A 17920-nucleotide genomic window follows, 5' to 3' on the forward strand; every position below is an offset into this window, starting at 1 on the left:
GTCGGGGCACATAGTTTTTCGAGACAGAAGCCCGGTGTGTTCCCCTTTGCCTGGCAAAGCAATAAAGCTATCCTTTTCTACTTCACCCAAAACTCCGTCTCTGGGATTTGATTCGGCACTGGTGTACAGAGAGGCCGAGCTTTCGGTAACACCACCACCACCAGGTTTCGAAGCTTGAATGCAGTACCATGGGTGAAGCGCTCACGGTTACTCTTGTTACTGGAACTCAGATGAGTGGGCGCTGTAACTCCAGAAAGAAACACAAAGCAAACTCTCAAATCAGACTCCTGGGAGCATGGAAAGAGGGGAGTACATCCAGGAGGTGTTTGGGATGGAGTGGTGTCCCCTCCCACATCCCACACCAGGGCTCCTCTGAAGGCCCCTTTAGACATCCGCTCCTGGTCTTCAGAGTTCTCTCAGCAGGGCTGTGGCTCCAAGTTCCCTTCCTGCCCATCATTCCCTCCCTTCCCTTGTCCAGATGAGTGAGTCAACCCAGATCAGTGGATGGCCGAGTTCACATTGATTGGATCTGCCTGAACTCCTACTGGTTCAAATAAGGATGATTATAGCTGACATACAGTGCTTATGACACACAAGGAACCCAGCCATTTGGTCCTCCTCCCAACCCTAGGAGGTGGGTGACACTATCTTTAACCCAAATGGGGAAACTGAGGCACAGACAGGTTAAGCAACTTGCTCAGCGTCAATCAGTGAGTGGCAGAGCCAGGGTTTGGCTCTGGAGACTGGGTGTCTGCTCACCGCAGGGATGGAACCTTGGGGACCACAGTGCCGGTCTTGCACAGAGGACAGGGCAAGAGGTTCTAAATTTCTACATTGAAGGACAGTTTATGTTCTAAGGTTGTCCACCCAACATCCATTTCCCTTCTTCCACGAGGGATCCTAGTGGCAGTCTACGAGTAAATCAGTACCTCGTCCTCGCCTTTCCCTTGGGAAAACTGACCTTCCCTCATAAACACATTAGGCTCCCTCTATCTGGCACTTGAATTTCAAGCAGAGAAACAAAACCAGAATACAATGGAATATTACTCAGCCATAAAAAGGAATGAAACTGAGTCATTTGTAGAGACGTGGATGACCTCGAGACTGTCATACAGAGTGAAGTAAGTCAGAAAGAGAAAAACAAGTATCATATATTAATGCATATATGTGGAATCTAGAGAAATGGTACAGATGAACCAGTTTGCAAGGCAGAAATAGAGACCCAGACGCAGAGAACAAACGTATGGACACAAGGGGGAAAAGGGTGGGGATGAATTGGAAGATGGGGACTGACATATATGCACTTAATGTATAAAATAGATTAACTACTGAGAACCTGCTGTATAGCACAGGGAACTCTACTCAATGCTCTGTGACCTAAATAGGAAGGAAATCCAAAAAAGAGGGGATATGTGTATACATATAGCTGATTCACTTTGCTGTACAGCAGAAACTAACACAACATTGAAAAACAACTATACCCAAATTAAAAAAAAAAAGAAAGAAAAAGAAAACAGGTTAGTAGGGTGTAGTGGCTAAGCATGCTGGGTCCAAATCCCAGCCCCCCTGCTTCCTAGCTGGGTGGCTTTGAGTAAGTCCCGTAAACTTCTGGAGGCTCAGTTCTTATACAGATGGGGACACTAAGAGTCTGTCCTGCTTGGGGCTGTTCTTCAATGTGACGGTAAGTGAGAGTGCTTCAAGCTGAACCCTACAGAGTAAGCCCCCGCTGGGAGGACCACAGCAGGGGGCCCTTTGAAAACATCCGTCTATCTTGCCACCTGGATGGGGGCCCTGGCATCCCCCCCCCACCAGTTCCCATTCTTTCCCAGCTTCAGAGAGTGCCCTTTAGCCTTCAGGGAAGGCCCCTTCCCAGCTCTGCTGTTGGTGAGCTAACCTGGTTGATGTCCACATCCGTCACCAGAGACCTTACCCCTCCACGCTTCCCAAGAGCCCTTGCTCTGCTTTACTTTTTACTTCCTGTAATTACCTCTACTCATCCAATGCTGCCTCACAGGGCTGTGCAGGTTGTCTGCCGCACATGGGTTCCTGGCTGCAGTGGGAAGCTGGGAGCTGAAATTCAGCCCATGTTCCAGTCAATAAGCGGTGAGCCCTGATGTGGTGGTGCGTTCCTTTTTCTAATTCATACCCTCTGATGGTAGCAGATGCCCTAGTGAACTTTCCTCCCATCCTCTCACCAGAAAGCTTCTACTCATCCTTCACTCTCAGCTTTTTTAAAAAATTAACTAATTAATTTGGTTGCGTCACATCTTAGTTGCAGCCGGGGGGGGGTCCTTAGTTGCAGCAGGCAGTCTCCTTAGTTGCGGCTCGCAGGCTCCTTAGTTGCAGCATGCACGTGGGATCTAGTTCCTGGACCAGAGATAGAACCCAGGCCCCCTGCATTGGGAGCGTGGAGTCTTAACCACTGTGCCACCCAGGGAAGTCCCAACTCTCAGCTTTCATGTCACCACCTCTGGGAAGCCCACCTGGACTCTTCCAAATGCAATTACACAGCGCTGTCCTGTGCTTCTATAATTCTTTGCCATCCCTTTGACACAGCGACAGTTAACCCTCTGACTGAAATCATCTGTCCCTTTCTGCCCCCCACTGGACTGTGGGTTCTAGGCAGTCTCTAGAGCTGTTGAATCAACAAATGACTCAGCCAGGAATGGGAGCAAGGAACAATTTATTCTCACAGCTGAGCGAACGGCGAGGCTCACAGCCTCGGTAGCAGCAGAGGCAGGCCCTCCCAGCCCCAGCCCTCCTCTAGGTACGGCAACTGCAAGCAGGCCGGATCAGGAGCCAGGGTGACGGCCAGGTTGGCAGCCCTCCTGCCATGGGAACCGGCTGGCCACAGCGCAGCAGTGAGCAGCAGCAGCAGCAGCAGGTTACAGGGTGGGCAGGGGGTGTTAGCTGGGCTGGCTGACTCCCATCCCCCCATGGACGGTGCCTGGTGAGGGCCTGCTGGGCGCGCCTCAGTCGGCCATGAAGATGCGGCTGGAGATGTCATCCAGGAGCCAGTCGATGCCGGGCAGCAGGTTTTCCCCAGTGACAGCGCTGCAGCCCTGGATGCACCAGTGGTGGCTGCGGATGGAGTCCAGCTCCAGGGCCTGGGAGGGTAGAAGGTGATGGTGGGCCACAGTAACCACAGGCCCTGCCCACCCTCAGCCCCTGCCCTCTGCTGGCCCAGGGGAAACGCATGCCTCCCTCAAGGGCCTGCTTTGGGAAGCCTCCCTTGACCCCTGGTGAAGATCTGTCAGGGCCCCAGGGCACCCAGGCTCTCTGTACACTGCCACGCCAGTACTACCCCTTAGTAATAAGATGGCAACAAGGGCTTCCGACATTGCGCTATGGGCCCTACAAATGTCCTCTCATCCATTCCCCCCAACAGCCCCATAAGCCAGGGATGTGTTGGCCATTTTACTGAGGAGGAAACCTCAGAGAGGTTAAGCAACCTGCCTAAGGTCACACAGCTAGTAAGTGGCAGAACCTGGATTCTAACCCCACTCTTCTCATTCTGGTGTTCAAGCTCTAGAATAGGAGTTAAGATGCAACCTGGGGTTACACAGGCCTGTGTTTAAATCCTGGCTTCTCTGCTTACTGGCTGTGTGACCTTGGGTGAGTTACCTAACCTCTCTAAGCCTGCTTCACCATCTGTAGAATGATTATGAGAGTTCCTACCTCATGAGGTTGCTTTGAGAATTGAATGAGTTAATCCATGCAAAGAGCCTGGCACATAGAAAGCACCCACTGCTCGTTGGCTACTGTTATCCTGTGGAATAACTATTTGCAGGTCTGCCTTCCCCCAGGCTGTGGGGCACAACTATATCCTATTAATCACTGAATCTCCAGTATCCCAAATAGGTCCAGCCGTGCAGGAGGGGCTAATAAATGTTTTTTTAATAAATTAACAAAGAAATGCATGCCCCGTTTCCTCCGTGAGCCTGTGTCAAGGCCTGGACTCACCTCACGGATAGCATTAGAGGACAGTGCTCCGGGCAGGTCCTGCTTGTTGGCAAAGATGAGGAGGGTCGCTCCAGCCAGGCGCTGGGGAAGAGAAACAGAGGGGGTCATGGGGGTGGAGGCTCAGAGGGCAGCCTGGCCCCTGCACTAATCACCCAGAGGACCTGGGGTCAGAGATCAACCTGGAAGCTCAGGGCAAGGTCCCGTGGTAGTTGCAAAGGCACAAGCAGGGTGGGTAGTGTGGAGATGGCCTTCATGTCCAGCCATTTATGGGGTGGAGAGAGCCCTGGGCTGGGCTGGGACCCTGGTTCCAGCCCAATCACCAGCCCCGTGGGCACTTCTCTCCTCCATGCCTCACATTCCTCTTCCATAAATGGGGAGGGGGTGATGGGTAAGATGCTCCCCAGTTCTAGACTGCTCCGATCTGATGACCTGACATGCACAAGGAATGCGACTGTCCCAGAGGCTATGGGGTCTGTTGGAAATGACCTTTCCCTCTTCCAAGTTCATGTAGCCCTCTAACTGTCCCACTACCCTGACAGGCCTCACTCTCTGCCTGTGATTCCAGTTATTTCCATATATGTGTTTGTGACTGGGAGTTCCTCCATGTAGACGGTGGATCTGGCCCTTAAAAAGGGCCATGACATGCTAGGCCAGGGATGAGCATTCAACAGCCAGGGTCTCACTGGACCTGCTCAACACCCCTGTTTATGCCAGCTGTCCCTCCATAATTATTAACAGCTCTCTTTGACTCTCAAAAGTGTCCTGGTTTTCAACTAAATGAAGTGTAGTAACCTGGCTCAAACCCTGTAACAGAGAAAGGACATTAGTGGAAAAACTGGTGAAATCCAAACAAAACCTGTAGTTCAGTTAATAGTAACTTACCAATGTTAATTTCTTAGTTTTGCCATTTGTATGGCAGTTCTGTAAGATGTTAACATTAAGAGAGGCTAGGTGAAAGATATATGGGGTATCTTTTTACTATCATTGTAACTTTTCTGTAAATCTAAAATTTTATTTAAAGAAGAGCATTTTGGCCCAGACAATAAATTTTAAGATCGCCATAATTATAATGCCCATCTGAGAGATGAGGCAGTGGAGATTCAGAGAAGTTAAGTGCCTTGCCTGAGGTCACACAGCGAAGAGTCCGACTGCTGAGCCAGGTTCCACTGCTTCCCAAAGCTTCACACACTGGCCTCAAGTCATCCTCCCTGAAGCCCAATTCAAGGTGCAGAAACTGAAGCTCAGGGTGGTGAAGCAGTGACATCGCAGGGACGTAAACTAATGTCTCCATCCACAGAGTGTCCTGCTCAAGGCACTGTGGGCCTCCCTAGATCAGGTGTACAGGTTGTCTCTGCCTCCACAAGGGTGCTGGACACGTGGTGAGGGCTCAGTGAAGGAACAGACCCCACCTGAGGTGTCCCTCTGGGTTCACGGCCCCCTCAGGGAATCTGCTGAGGAAGCTGTGCACACATCCACATATGCGCACAAAGTACTGGGGCCCGGACACTGGGGAAAGCCCCGCTTCCCCCGCTCAGCCAGGCCTCCTGCCCACCTCCTCCACCAACAGGTTCTGGAGCTCCCGCTGGCAGTCCTGCATGCGCTGGCGGTCGGCGCTGTCCACCACCCAGATGAGGCCATCGGTGCTCTCAAAGTAGTTCCGCCAGTAGGACCGCAGGGACTTCTGGCCGCCCACATCCCAGATGTTCAGCTTGAATCTGGACAGGGAGGGGGTGGCTGGAGGTCAGCCTGGCCCCTCGCCTGCCCTCCCTGCCCTGCTCTGGGTGGGCCCCGCCTCGGGGACCCCGCTCACCCTCGGTGCTCCAGCGTCTTGATGTTGAAGCCCAGCGTCGGGGAAATGGTGTCGATGTCTTCCCCATTGAACTTCTTGAGGATGGTTGTTTTGCCAGCATTGTCCAGACCACTGGAGTGTGCCAGGTTAAGGAGAAGTCCCCATGCTCTGCAGCCTGGTGACACCATCACAGTGCCCCTCTCTTGGGGGACAAATCATTTCCCACTACATATCAAAATAAGCTGAATACCTGCCAGACCCACACGATCAATGTGAAAGTATCAAGAAATACCTGATCATCTTCTGACCAGAGGCTCCTTAATTCACCCCACAACATATACTGAAGGGCTACTCTGTGCCAGAATACCTCTGGTGCTGGGGGTGGCCTGGAGTCACAGTCCCCACCTTGTGCAGCTTACACTCTAGTGCGGGACAGTGGCACAGTGCACACAAGTGAGAAGGAAGGCACTGGCAGAGCCAGGTGCGTGTCCACACAGTGAAGAGGCTTTCGGAGACGGCGGTCGAGGAGCCTCCTTTAGCTCAGCCCCAGGGAAGGCCTCTCTGACTGCCTTGAGCTGAGGCCCAAACTGCAAGAAGCCAGCTTTTTGAAGGACTGGGGGAAGAGCATTCTAGGTAGAGGAAATAACAAAACAAAGTATCTGGAGGCAGCCACCCTTGCCTTTTCTGTCTTTCGAATATTCCAAACCCTTTGCTGCTGAGCGTGCACACAAATGGGTAAGTTCAGCAGCAGGAGAGAAGCACCCTCCTCTTTCCTTCCAACACTTAAGGGGGCCTGCAGCTGGGAGGGGGCGGGAGGACCTCTCCTGAGACCCAGCCGTAGCCCCTGATAACTGGCGGCTGACCATCCCCCTCACCCGCCCCAGCTCCGTCATCCATGCTTCCTTCTCCACTGGATCGTTCCCGTCAGCTGACAAGCGGGGACGGTCTCTTGATCCCTCTCCCCCTGACTTTTTCCTTTATTTCCTTCCCTTTATAGCAAATCTCAGAACTGCTGTCCATACTCACCCTCTCCAATTTCTGTCCTCCTTCTCTTGCTGGAACCCGTTAGACTTTTGCTCCCACTGCTTCCCCGAAACTGCTCTGGCCAAGGTCAGACCTTAGAGACGCCATGTTGTTCTCCACTGGCTGGGCAGTCCTCAGCCCTCTTCCCCCTGCTCAACGAGCAGCACTGACAGAGTCCAGCCCCCTCCCCCACTCCGGGACACGCCCTTGCCTGGTTCTCCTCTGGCCTCCCTGGTCATTCCTCCTCATCTCCCTGACCTCTTGATCTGAGCAGCCTAGGTTCTCTTCCCTGTCCACACTCCCTCCCTCAGTGATCTCATCCAGGATCACGGTCTCAAACACCTTCTTTATGCTGATGACTCCCAAATTCACACGTCCTACCCAGCTGCTCCCCTGGACGTTGGTCCCTATATCCAGCTGCCTAGCTGACATTTCTAGGATGTCTCAGAGGCATCTCACATGGCGCAAGCTGAGCTCTCATCCTCCCCCCCACCCCGAATGTGTTCCCCGCCCCCTTCTACCTCTCAGCAAGTGGCTCCTCATTCTTCTAATTGCTCAGGTCAGAAACCTAGGAGTCACACTTGACTTTACACTCCTTCTCACACTCATGTCCAATCCAGCAGCAATTCCTACTGGCCTACTATCAGGACGTCCCTCAACTTCCATCACCTCACTGCTTCCATCGTGATCCAAGCTCCCATAGTATCTCACCTGTGTTACTGCAGTGGCCTAACTAGTCTCAGATCTCACCTCTCTGCACTTCTCATTTAAGGAAAAGTCCCCTACTGTATGGCACAGGGAACACTACACAGTATTCTGTAATAACCTTTATGGGAAAAGAATCTGAAAAAGAATGGACATATGTAAACGTATAACTGAGTTACTCTGCTGTACACCTGCAACAAACACAATATTGTAAACCAACTATACTCCAATATAAAAATGAAAATTAAATTTAAAAAAAAAAAGAAAGAAAAGGGAAAGTCCAGAACCAGAGGTCCCACGTGACGTGGCTCTTCCATCTGACCTCTTTGACAGTCCTTTGAACACACCAGCTGAGTTCCTCCTTGGAGACCCTTACACTTGCTGTTCCCTTTGTTTAAATAATTTTCCCCAGATATCTACATGGTTCATCCCTCACCTCCCTGTCTTTATTCAACTGTTATTTTCTCAGTGTGGCCTTCTTTGACCACCTTATTTAAGCTGTATTATTCTCCGTACACGCTATGCATTTTACTCATTTTGTTAAGGTCTTTCTCCCCTCAGCATTACATAGAATGTCCGTGAAGGTCGGGTTTTTTTGTTTTGCTGTTTTACCCCAGCCCCCAGGACAGTGCCTAGCACACAGTAGGCGCTCAATAAATGTTTACTGCATGAGTGAATTCACTGTGCCTTTCTCACAGTTCTTCAAAACAGACATGATGTAAATATTATTTTTAAGTTATCTGCGCACAGAAATGTCTTCTCTCTGCTAGGGGTGCCCCCGGGCCTGGCACAGAGAAGGGCGAACGAGTGCAGATGCCTCCTAATGGGACTCAGAAGGTCAGCGGGGCCCTTGGGCCTGCAAGCCATCAGCCGCGGGGACACCGACTGGCCGTGAGGCAGGAAAGAGACGCACGGTTGGACCCACGGGCTGAACAACCCGCGGACTCCACACCCACCTCTCCCGGGAGTGAAGGGCGGGGCCCACACGCCCCCGGGATTCCGACCTTGAGGGCGGGGCCGTGGCCGGGCACCTTCCGACAGGGGGAGGAGGCGAGAGGGCCCGAGAGGACAGCGGCCTCGCGCTCGGGCCAGACCGACGGGTGGTAACGTTCGAGTCACCTCCGGGCCCCGCCTCCCCCTACACTGGGACATCTGGTCCGGCCGCTGCGCCTTTACGCCCACACCTTTGGCCTTAGAAACGAAGCCCCCCGCCCCGAGCCGGTGGTACGGCCTCCTCCCGGCCACCCGCCAAAAGCTTTGGTAGGGCCCACGTGCGTGACGCACAAAGGGCAGTTGGTATGGGCCGGCCAGCCGCACATCCCGCACCCGGTAGGGGGCGCCTGGCACCGCCCACCCGGCGGGGGCCCCCTGCTACCCTCGCGGCTCCGGCATCGGGGAGGATACAGCATGAGCAGTCGCAGCTCCCGCTCTTTCTGCTTCATCTTCTTCAGAATGGTCAGAAGCCCCATGTCCCAGTAGCCCCTTCCCGGCCGCCGTTTCTTCGTAATCCTGGGACCCCTTTCCCTGCTCCTATTGGCTATCACGCCCACAGACAGCACAGCCTATTGGCGGGCTCCGCGCTTAGTCCCGCCCTCGCTCCCACGTGACTGTGAAGCTGCCTGGCGGTGCTGCGACGGACGGTCCCTCTAGCGGCTTCTGCGCGGCCACCTGCGTTAACCCTTAGCATCCCGAGGGCTTGGGTGACTAGAGCATCGCCATTCTTTCCTTTCCAGGACCCCAGGCTCGGCTGGGAACGGAAACCTGAAATTCCTGGGTTGTTTCTTGGCTGCATATAGAGAGTAGGAGTTCTGACTTAGGAGCCAGAACCAAGAGCCCCAAGGATGTTGACGTCACCCTGCAGCCACTGTGAGGCTTAGTTCCCCGGAAGCATGGTCCAAATCCTGCTCATCTTGGGACTCGGCATCATCCCAAATCTGCCAGTTACAGGGCTTCCCTACTTTTCCTGGCTCCTGAAATCGTAGAGGGTAGCCCGGGGATTCTCCATCCAGGGTGGAGATGGCCTTTAGGGCCCCTTTGGAAATGTGTGGAGGCGTCATTGGATTGTACCGATTACAAGGTAGAGTCCCTGTCGTTTAGAGGTCAGGGGAATTGTCCTGCCCAAGATGCTTATTGTTTCGTTATTGAGAAGCACAATTTTCATTTTGCCGATAAGAAAATTGAAGCTCACATGGTGCTTAGCGTGATTGACATAGTGACTGACATACAGTAGGTGCTCAGTAAATATTTGTGGTTGAATGAATGACTGTGCAAGAGTTTGGTTCTTAACCTTAGCGCTCAAGTCCAGAAAAAGTGAGGAAGCCGAGGCCGGGGACTAGACAGATTGTAAACACAGAAGGTGAGCCTTATTGTCTTTTCTTGAGCCCTTCCCCCAGGCCACCACAGGGTAAATGTGAGTAGGCAGCAGAGTGGGCTCTTTCTAATGCTTGGGAAAGAACAGTGAGGCACCAGATGAAGATAATGGCTAACTTCTGTGTCATTTTATAAAGCATTCACGTTTTCTACTTTATCCTCCCCGCAACCCTGAGAGGTTTATTTCCTTTTTGTAGATGTGATAGTGGAGTCCCCAGAGTTTAAGGAGCTTGGGCAGCAATTTAAACTCAGGTCTGGTCAACAGGAAAGGGCACTGTTTTTCTGGGTCCCTCCGTGGTGTTTGTCTAGAGAGGGAGAGGTCTGGAGTGAGCTGGAGCTCCCCATCTTACAGAAGAAGGTTGTAGACAGATGAGGGCTGGACAGAAGCGGGTGCCTGGCTGGGTCCTCTCCATCAGCACCATTTGCTCTCCACCAAGTGCACACAAGGGAAGAAAGCGAGCGTAACTCCTCTTCAAAGCCTTTGAGACACAACTAAGATCACAATGTGTTGCCATCTTGCCTCCATGAGTCTATGCTACAGAATTTCTAGCCCCAGCACGTGGACCTTTATGACAAGGAAGTTCACTTTGGCGTGGTTTGGAGCAGCAAGAAATTGGAAAAAATCTAAGTGCCTTCACCGGGGATCACTTACCTAAGCCGGGGTACCCCTGTGTGGTGGGTTCCATGAAGCCTTTGAGAAAGGTGAAGTACCTGCGTGGAAAGCTGTCCAGGCCATATTAAGTGAAAAAAAAAACCCGAATTTCAAACCCATTTTAACATTTAAAATAACAATAACCCCCTAAACAATGTTTTTTTCACACTATGGGATACAGCCCATTAAGTATACTGTGAAATTATTTTAGTGTCACAAGTTGAAATGTATGAAATTGCCCATATTTGACCATTTTGACAACAAAGATATCAGTTTCATATAGCTCAACCTAGTAGCATTAGCAAAAATTAAATAGAATGAACAGAGCAGAAAACATTGCTGCCAGTGCCCGTGAAGAGAAGCTAAGTGGTGTTTGTTGAAACATTTGTTTCAGATACTTATATGGATATATGTACACACTGAGTCACAGTCACAAAAGTTTTTAAATTGCTGCAATTCAACTGTTGGCTCTGGAGCAGTTTTGAGGGAAACCTAAAATTATTACCATAAGCACTTCTGGATTGTTTTACTTCACTACTACTACTGGCATTGAAATCCTTGCTTAAATGTCAGGCTTTAAAGCCCTGTCCTGTCCAAGCTGTTATTGTAGCTTCCCAGGGGCTAGAGTAGGATTCCAGTGGACACCAACTTCAAAAACAACCTCATAGCTTGGTGAAACATTAGGAGACCAGGGGGTAACTGTATTGAACGTTTGAATAATGATTGCCAGTAGCTAGAAGTCAAGGGTAGGGGAGTGAGGGTGGAGGGGCTTTTAAGGACCGATGTAGAGGCCTCATGACAGTATTTTCATTTGCCTCATGGAAAGGCGGAAAGGGTGCTCCTGAGGAAATAAAATCTTTGGGGAATACCTTTGGAAGAAAACTGGGAAAGAAGATCTCTAGAGCTGTAGTTATATATAACTGTGAATATATATATATATATTCACAGGAAAGAATCATGAGATTAAAATACCGAAATCCTGACAGCTGTGAAACAGGCGTTTGAAGGGAGAGTTTCTTGGGGCTAAGTAAGTGGATTATAACTTGAGAGTAGAATTCTAGAAACCTTTTAAAAGGGCAAATTCACCCAATGTCTGGGGAGGAAAATTTGGCTTTATGGTTTTAATTTTAAGAGGTGTAGCCTTTTTGATCCAGACAGTCCATGTATCACCTTTATAATCATAACGGAAACTTTATTTGTTACTCAGAAACAACAAGAACAACAAAAAGCCAGGGGAAAAGACGCTGCTTAAGTATCATTGTTGATCATGAAGCATTAGCAAGAAGTATATCTAAGTATTTTATTTATTTATTTGTATATATAAATATTTAAGCTTGCTCTAGATGAATTTCCTATTTGATTCTTTTAAACTGTAATGTTCATATGAGGTGGTTTAAAATCAAGTTACAGTTTTGATAAGAGGAATCCTGTTTTTCTCTCTGTTGAAACACATCTGTGATGCAAGTTTTATTTTGGGGACCACATGCATATGACAGAGTCACCAACCAGCACTTGATGGCAGCATACCCAAGTGTAGCTTTCGTCCTACTAATGAGTAAACAACTGGAGGCTTGAACGTACAGCCTAATCACTGAACCAGCCACTGCCTACAGACGACAGCTCTACCCTGGCCTGCTCCTGTACTCCCACGCCTATCGCTCTATAAGCCTTAAGTGTCCAAGGGCCACCCTGTCCCCAGTGCATGTGTACAACGTGCAGGCCACAGCAGAATGCCTCAAATGGCAAGTCAGAGTGTTTGAGCATCTTCATTCTAGGTCTCAGCCCAGCTGCCTGTTGTGGGAGACAGAGGAGGTATCCTCTTCAACTTCCAGATGACACAATGAGCTGTTATACCCCTGTCATCCTCCTCAGGGCACGTGACATCCTCAGGCCTTTCCAGAACCTTAGGAGTGATTAAGGATATGAAAAGCTGAGCTATTTCAACAACCACGTCCACGTCCACCTGACCTGTGCCTTGGCATCCCCAGGAGTAAGGCTGTGCCAGCAGCTTCTTGTCTCTGCAGGGCCTGGCCTGGTAAATGGGGCTGGGGGGAGGGAGTAGTTGCTGTGCCTTCACTCAGCAACCTGAGAGGCAGGTACCGCACTTACCTCCACTCGACAGGTGAGCCAGGGGCTCCACTCACCCAGATTGCTGCCGCAGCCTCTCCACCCGTTTCCCTGCTCCTCCTCCCCAGGCAGAGGGACCTTTTAACCTCTGGTCACATCTTGTGTGGCCTCTGCTCAAAGCCCTCCACTGGGGACTTCCCTGGTGGTCCAGTGGGTAAGACTTCATGCTTGCAATGCAGAGGGCCTGGGTTCGATCCCTGGTCAGGGAACTAGATGCCGCATGCACGCCACAACTAAGAGTCTGTGTGCTGCAACTGAGTCTACATGCCGCAACTAAGACCTGGTGCAGCCTAAATAAATAAATATTTAAAAAAAAAAAGCCCTCCACTATCTGCTGGGTACTCCCCATATCTTTACGTGTTAGAGCCCAAGGGCTTCAGTGACCTACCAGGCCCTGCATGAGTGGTCCCCATGGCTCTGTGCCCCCATCTCCTGTTCCTCCCTTGCTTACCAATTCTCCAGCTGGCCAGTGCATTAGGGGCCAGCACCCCTAACCCATACCTCCCTGTCACCTACCTCTTTTCAGTTTTTTGCTCAAATGTCCAATGTCTCAAAAAACTTTTTTGTTCAAATGTCACAATAAATGACCACCCTATTTAAGTCTGAAACTGCTCAATCCCCTACCCACATTCCCCAAATCCTTTATTTTACTCTATATTCCCCCGTGACAGTTAAGGTCTTCTACCAGCCTATATAATTCCCTTAATTTATTACATTTATTCTCCCCCACCCCTCTGTCCCCTCTAGAATGGAAGCACCATGAGGGCAGAGAGTTGGATCTTTTTTTTTTTTTAAAGCTGTCTCGCAGCACCTAGAACAAGGCCCGCCACATAGTAGATGCTCAATAAATATCCGTTGAGTAAAAGGAATGGAGCAGAGGGTTCATTAACTGCTTTCTAGCTACTCACCCAGCCAGAAAGCAGCAGAACCTCATCAGCCTTGTTCCTAACCACCAGGCTTCTCAGTCCCCAGACCAAGCGAGGCCTGGCCCCCACCGTCTCCTGTGAGATCCCACAGAGGGTAACTCCTAGACCAGGCCCAAACCGAGAAGGGTGTCTCATAGGCAGCCCTCCTGCACGTGTCCAGAGTGGGAGCTGGGGCCTGAATTGGAAGGCAAAGAAGTGCCAGGTCTCCTGTGCCCACATGTCCACCCTCAGTTCAATGCTCAGCCCCTGGTTCGGTAAAATGCCCACTCTGTTCTTTCAAATGGCACAACCCCCCTCAGCCTTGGAGGTGTCCACCTCCCAAGAGGCCTCAGGCTAATCCCAACCTCCAGCCACAGAAAAGGGGCCTTCCGAGGTCAGTTGTCACATTCCTTCATTTTCCATAGAGGAAATTGGGCCCCAGAGAGGGCACAAGGCTGCCTGAGGCCTTGCACTTGGTAGCACCTGACTGCAGGTGAACCCAGTTCTCCTGGGACAACTTCCTAGCCACCTTCTGGCTGGGGCCCCCTTCTGGCTTCAGGAACCCTGGCCCAGGGCCCGTGGGAGGCCCCATCCTCAATGGTGCGTCAGTGAAGTTCAGCAGTCCTGCCCCCTCTGACCCACGGCAGGTTTCTGCCACAGGTGCGAATGCTCCCCGCTCTTCTGAGGGTGCCCTGTGTCCCTGTTGTTTCCGCTCCAGAGCTGGGAGACGTTAGCTGGATGGGCGAGGATAAGGTGGGAAGAGCGCACCGGAGCTGCAACAGAACCCCGTCTGCCCGGCTCTGCCCTCCTCCCCGCCCGGGGCCAAGCACCTTCCTCTCACTGAGCCTGTTTCCCCAGCTATAAAGCGAGGAGACTGGACGACAATCTCTAGAATCTTCTGACCATGACCGACTGCCAGTCCACCTTGCCAAAGCTGTTAGCACCCTTGGTACAGGTCCTGGGCTGGGTCAGCCAAGGCAAGCCCTCTCTTGTCTGTGCTTGTGAGTCACTGGCCACACAGGGTTGGGCTTTGTCCCCCATCCCACCCCAGCCCTCCAGCTCTTGCTCGTGACCCTGGCTGGCCACTTCCCCAAACCAGCCTCTGAGTGAGGCCTTCCTGTCCCTCAGAGCTCTCGTGGGAACCGACACAGAAGCTAAGAAGGGAGAGAGCTGTTTGAGGAGTGGAGAGGCTCCCTCCAGGGCCGGGGTGATTGTCCTTTCTCTCCAGTGTCCAGGATCTCAGCAGGGTGCCCAGCGTGGACTTCTCCACCATCCAAAGTGGACAGTGGGAATGTGACATCACAAGGGAGGTACAGCCAGGGACACGGGGACAAGAAGGAGCTCCCTGGTGACTGCTTTCCATGCATGGTTTCAGTTATCACGACAGCCTATTATACAGACGAGGAAACTGGAGGCCCAGAGAAACCAAGGGCCCTGTCCAAGATCACACGGTTAAAAGAGGCAGAGCAGGGATTTGAACTCAGGCCTGTGCGGGACTTGGACCACCGGGGAAAAGCCCCGTGCCGTGGTCACTACTGCTGCATCCCGCGAAGCCCTGGGAGGCTCGCTGACTCTTCAGTGCTCAAGTGTTTATAATGTAGAGTCCCTGCCCTCTTCCAGAAGTTTAAGTCAGCTTCCCAGAAAGTTGTGTACGTTCAAGGAGTAGCAGAGAATCAGAAGCACAAGGCTTTGGAGGCAGCAGGGGGCCCAGCAGGACTGGGCGGTGGGAACGTGCGCCAGCTCCCACCTCGGACTGGATGGTGATGGCGTCATAGAGCCCCTGTGAAGTCACCCAGTTCCTGGGAGGCCCAACTATTGGCAGATTCCAGCTCTAATGAGAGTCCCCAAGGTCAAGGTGCTGTGCTGAAGTGAAAGTCAATCCTTTCCTCCCTGTGCCCTGGGTTGTCCCCACGATGTCGCTGCCCCAGTCCTTGCCCAGCATTCAGTTCATCTGGAGTCATCCCCTTAGCAAGCCTTTCCTTTCCCACTTATGGGTCCCTGTGAAACAATAAAAAGAGAGAGGGCTGGACTTGGTGTCAGAGACACGTGGGGATTGAGTGCATCCCACATGGGGATGTGACCTGGCCAAGGGATGTACCGCTGAGCAGCAGCTTCCTCATATCGGAACCTGAACCAAGGTGGTGGTGTCAGCCCAGCATTCGTTCCCCCTTCTCCTGCCAACAGCACCCCAGTACCCTCTGGAAGTTTCCCCTCCCTCACCCCTAGTCCCTGTGGGACCCCAGCTTTAACTATTTCACCTTATCTCCTGGCCACAGTGACTGATGTCAGGAATAGCCACAGGACTCAAGCCAGACTAAGCAGAGCCAGGTCTGGGACCTTTGTTGGAAGTATTGGGAAAGTGGCAGGGGATGGAGGGATGCACCCTCCTGGGGCAGCTAAGCTGGTGTTTCAGGTGGCCAGCTTACCACCTTGAGCCGGACCTGCCTGAGAATGTAACCAGCCGGGGGAGAGCAGATGGGGTGAGACAATGACTCCTAATGACATTGCTTGAGCATCAAGATCTAACCGTACCTGAAGCTGTTATACTTGAGACTTGTCAGTAACTTAAGCTTAGTTAGATCATTTATGAAGCTAAGGATCCAGAGATAACTAATTTCCCATCTCTTACTGAGACTCCTTTGTAAGCATGAGAAATTTTTAGCAGATTTCATCAAATATTAAGTGCTGCTTCTTACATATGGACACAATCATTAACCCTCTTTTCATTAAATGTATTTCATTAGAAAAAATATCTCATCCCTGTTCTTGCATTCTGCTGTTTTTTTCTTAGAATAATAATAATAAAATACAAGCCTGCTGTATGTGAGCAAAAAATTCATCAGTCGTTTATTAAGTGCATTTGTTAAAAGTTTAACAGATGTTTATGGGACTTACTGTGTGCCAAGCACTGTTCTAAGCCCTTTACATATATTACTTCATTAAATACTTATATTATTACAGTGAGGCATAAAGAGGTTAGTTAAATGACTTGCTCAAGATCAAGTTCCAGGCCCTGGGATCAAGCCCCTCCCCCCATTCTTCAATGTCCTTCCCAAAGAGCTCTTTCTCTGCAAAGCCTTTTCTGATCTTCCCAACAGGAAGTGCCCCCTGGCCGCCACAGATGCCCTCACAGAGGCAGGCTGTCACCCTCCTGCCCTGCCCTGCAAGTCAATGTGCTGGGCGTGTGTCCTACACCCCATCTGGTTGTGAACCCCTCCCAGCTGAGGCTTAGCTTCCACACAGGCCCATCCATGGTTGTGGGCAGGAAGTCGACAGCCAGCCTCAGCACCACCAGCAGTCACCTGGCCTCTTTCTCTGCTCTCCATCATCCGAAGCTCCCTCGAGGTGCCCTGAGGAGGCAAATGAGGGGTGCTCATGATGGGGGACCTAGAGAGAGGGGTCCTCATCCCCGGGCAGCTGAAGACCGCAGGCATCTCTCCAACCCCAGGAGGCACGGGAAGGAATTGGGACAGGGTATCAATGCGTCCTGGCCTCTCCCAAACCAGCTGTGTGACTGTCACCTCCCGGTGCCTCAGTTTCCCCACTGGTAAAATGAGGAGGACAGTTAGGGAGAGTCCCCCAGGAACCTAGGAAAGTTCCTGTGGGAATGAGTAAAGCAGAAGTTTTCTACTCATCCAGGAAGCTTTTGGGGTTCCCGGATGGCAAGCTGCCTGCTGGACTTTCACTCATGTATTCATTAATGGAGTGCCTATTATGTGGTGGCAGTGTCTGAGGCACTGGGGGTGCTTCAGAGAGCAAGATGGGCAACGATCCGGCTGCCCGGGAGCTCACTCTGTAGCTCTGGTTTGGGGAGGCCTCTGAGCCTCCACCCACAGGGGGCAGCAGGCTTGGGACTAATGGACCCGGCCCTTCCATGCTGGGTGTGGAGAAACACTGAGGGCTTGGAGGAAAGAAGTGCGTCCTCCCACCAGCTCTGCCCCCTCCCGCCAGGTGACCTTGCCTCTCTGGGCATTAGCTCCTCACCTTCTAAGTGAGAAGTTGGACTGGTTGGCCCTGAAGCCTGCTCTGCCAGCTTTGCATGGCCATTCACGGTTAAACATTACCCACTCTGTGTCCCTCCCTCCCTGCCACTCCTCAGGGAGACCAAGCCGTAAACGCTGCCTTCTTCCATCTTCCTCCATGGCTATGGGCCTCTGAGAGCGGCCACAGGCATACTCGCTGACTGTCTCCTCTACACCTGAAGCCAAGGTCTTGAGAGGGGAAGACTGGTGGTCCAGGTCTGGGGCTGGGGGCTTAGAGTGGGGATAGTTGGGCCCTAGCCTCCCCACACCCCATCTGCCTCCAGATGTTTTTTCTTGGTTACATCATGCACGGCTCTCTGGATCCTTCCCTGAGGAGCTCATGGCTTAATGAGCCCCTCAGGTG

The 17920-nt window shown here is 51.7% G+C and overlaps 1 protein-coding gene and 1 non-coding gene across 2 annotated transcripts; one reads left to right on the plus strand and one right to left on the minus strand.

Annotated features, from left to right (window-relative positions):
- Positions 1–2666: 2666 nt before the first annotated feature.
- ARL2 (ADP ribosylation factor like GTPase 2) lies at positions 2667–9000 on the minus strand. The gene is made up of 5 exons (XM_060104228.1): positions 8885–9000; positions 5774–5884; positions 5516–5678; positions 3964–4044; positions 2667–3107 (listed from the first exon to the last, which is right to left on the minus strand). The coding sequence occupies exons 1-5, from the start codon at positions 8947–8949 to the stop codon at positions 2973–2975; spliced, it is 555 nt and encodes a 184-aa protein (XP_059960211.1). The 5' UTR covers positions 8950–9000; the 3' UTR covers positions 2667–2972.
- A 3765-nt stretch (positions 9001–12765) lies between these two features.
- Positions 12766–12838, plus strand: TRNAC-GCA (transfer RNA cysteine (anticodon GCA)). The gene has a single exon. It is a non-coding gene; the product is annotated as a tRNA-Cys (tRNA).
- Positions 12839–17920: the final 5082 nt, after the last annotated feature.

This window comes from Mesoplodon densirostris, chromosome 7 (genome assembly GCF_025265405.1).
Source record: "Mesoplodon densirostris isolate mMesDen1 chromosome 7, mMesDen1 primary haplotype, whole genome shotgun sequence".
Lineage (NCBI taxonomy): Eukaryota > Metazoa > Chordata > Mammalia > Artiodactyla > Ziphiidae > Mesoplodon > Mesoplodon densirostris.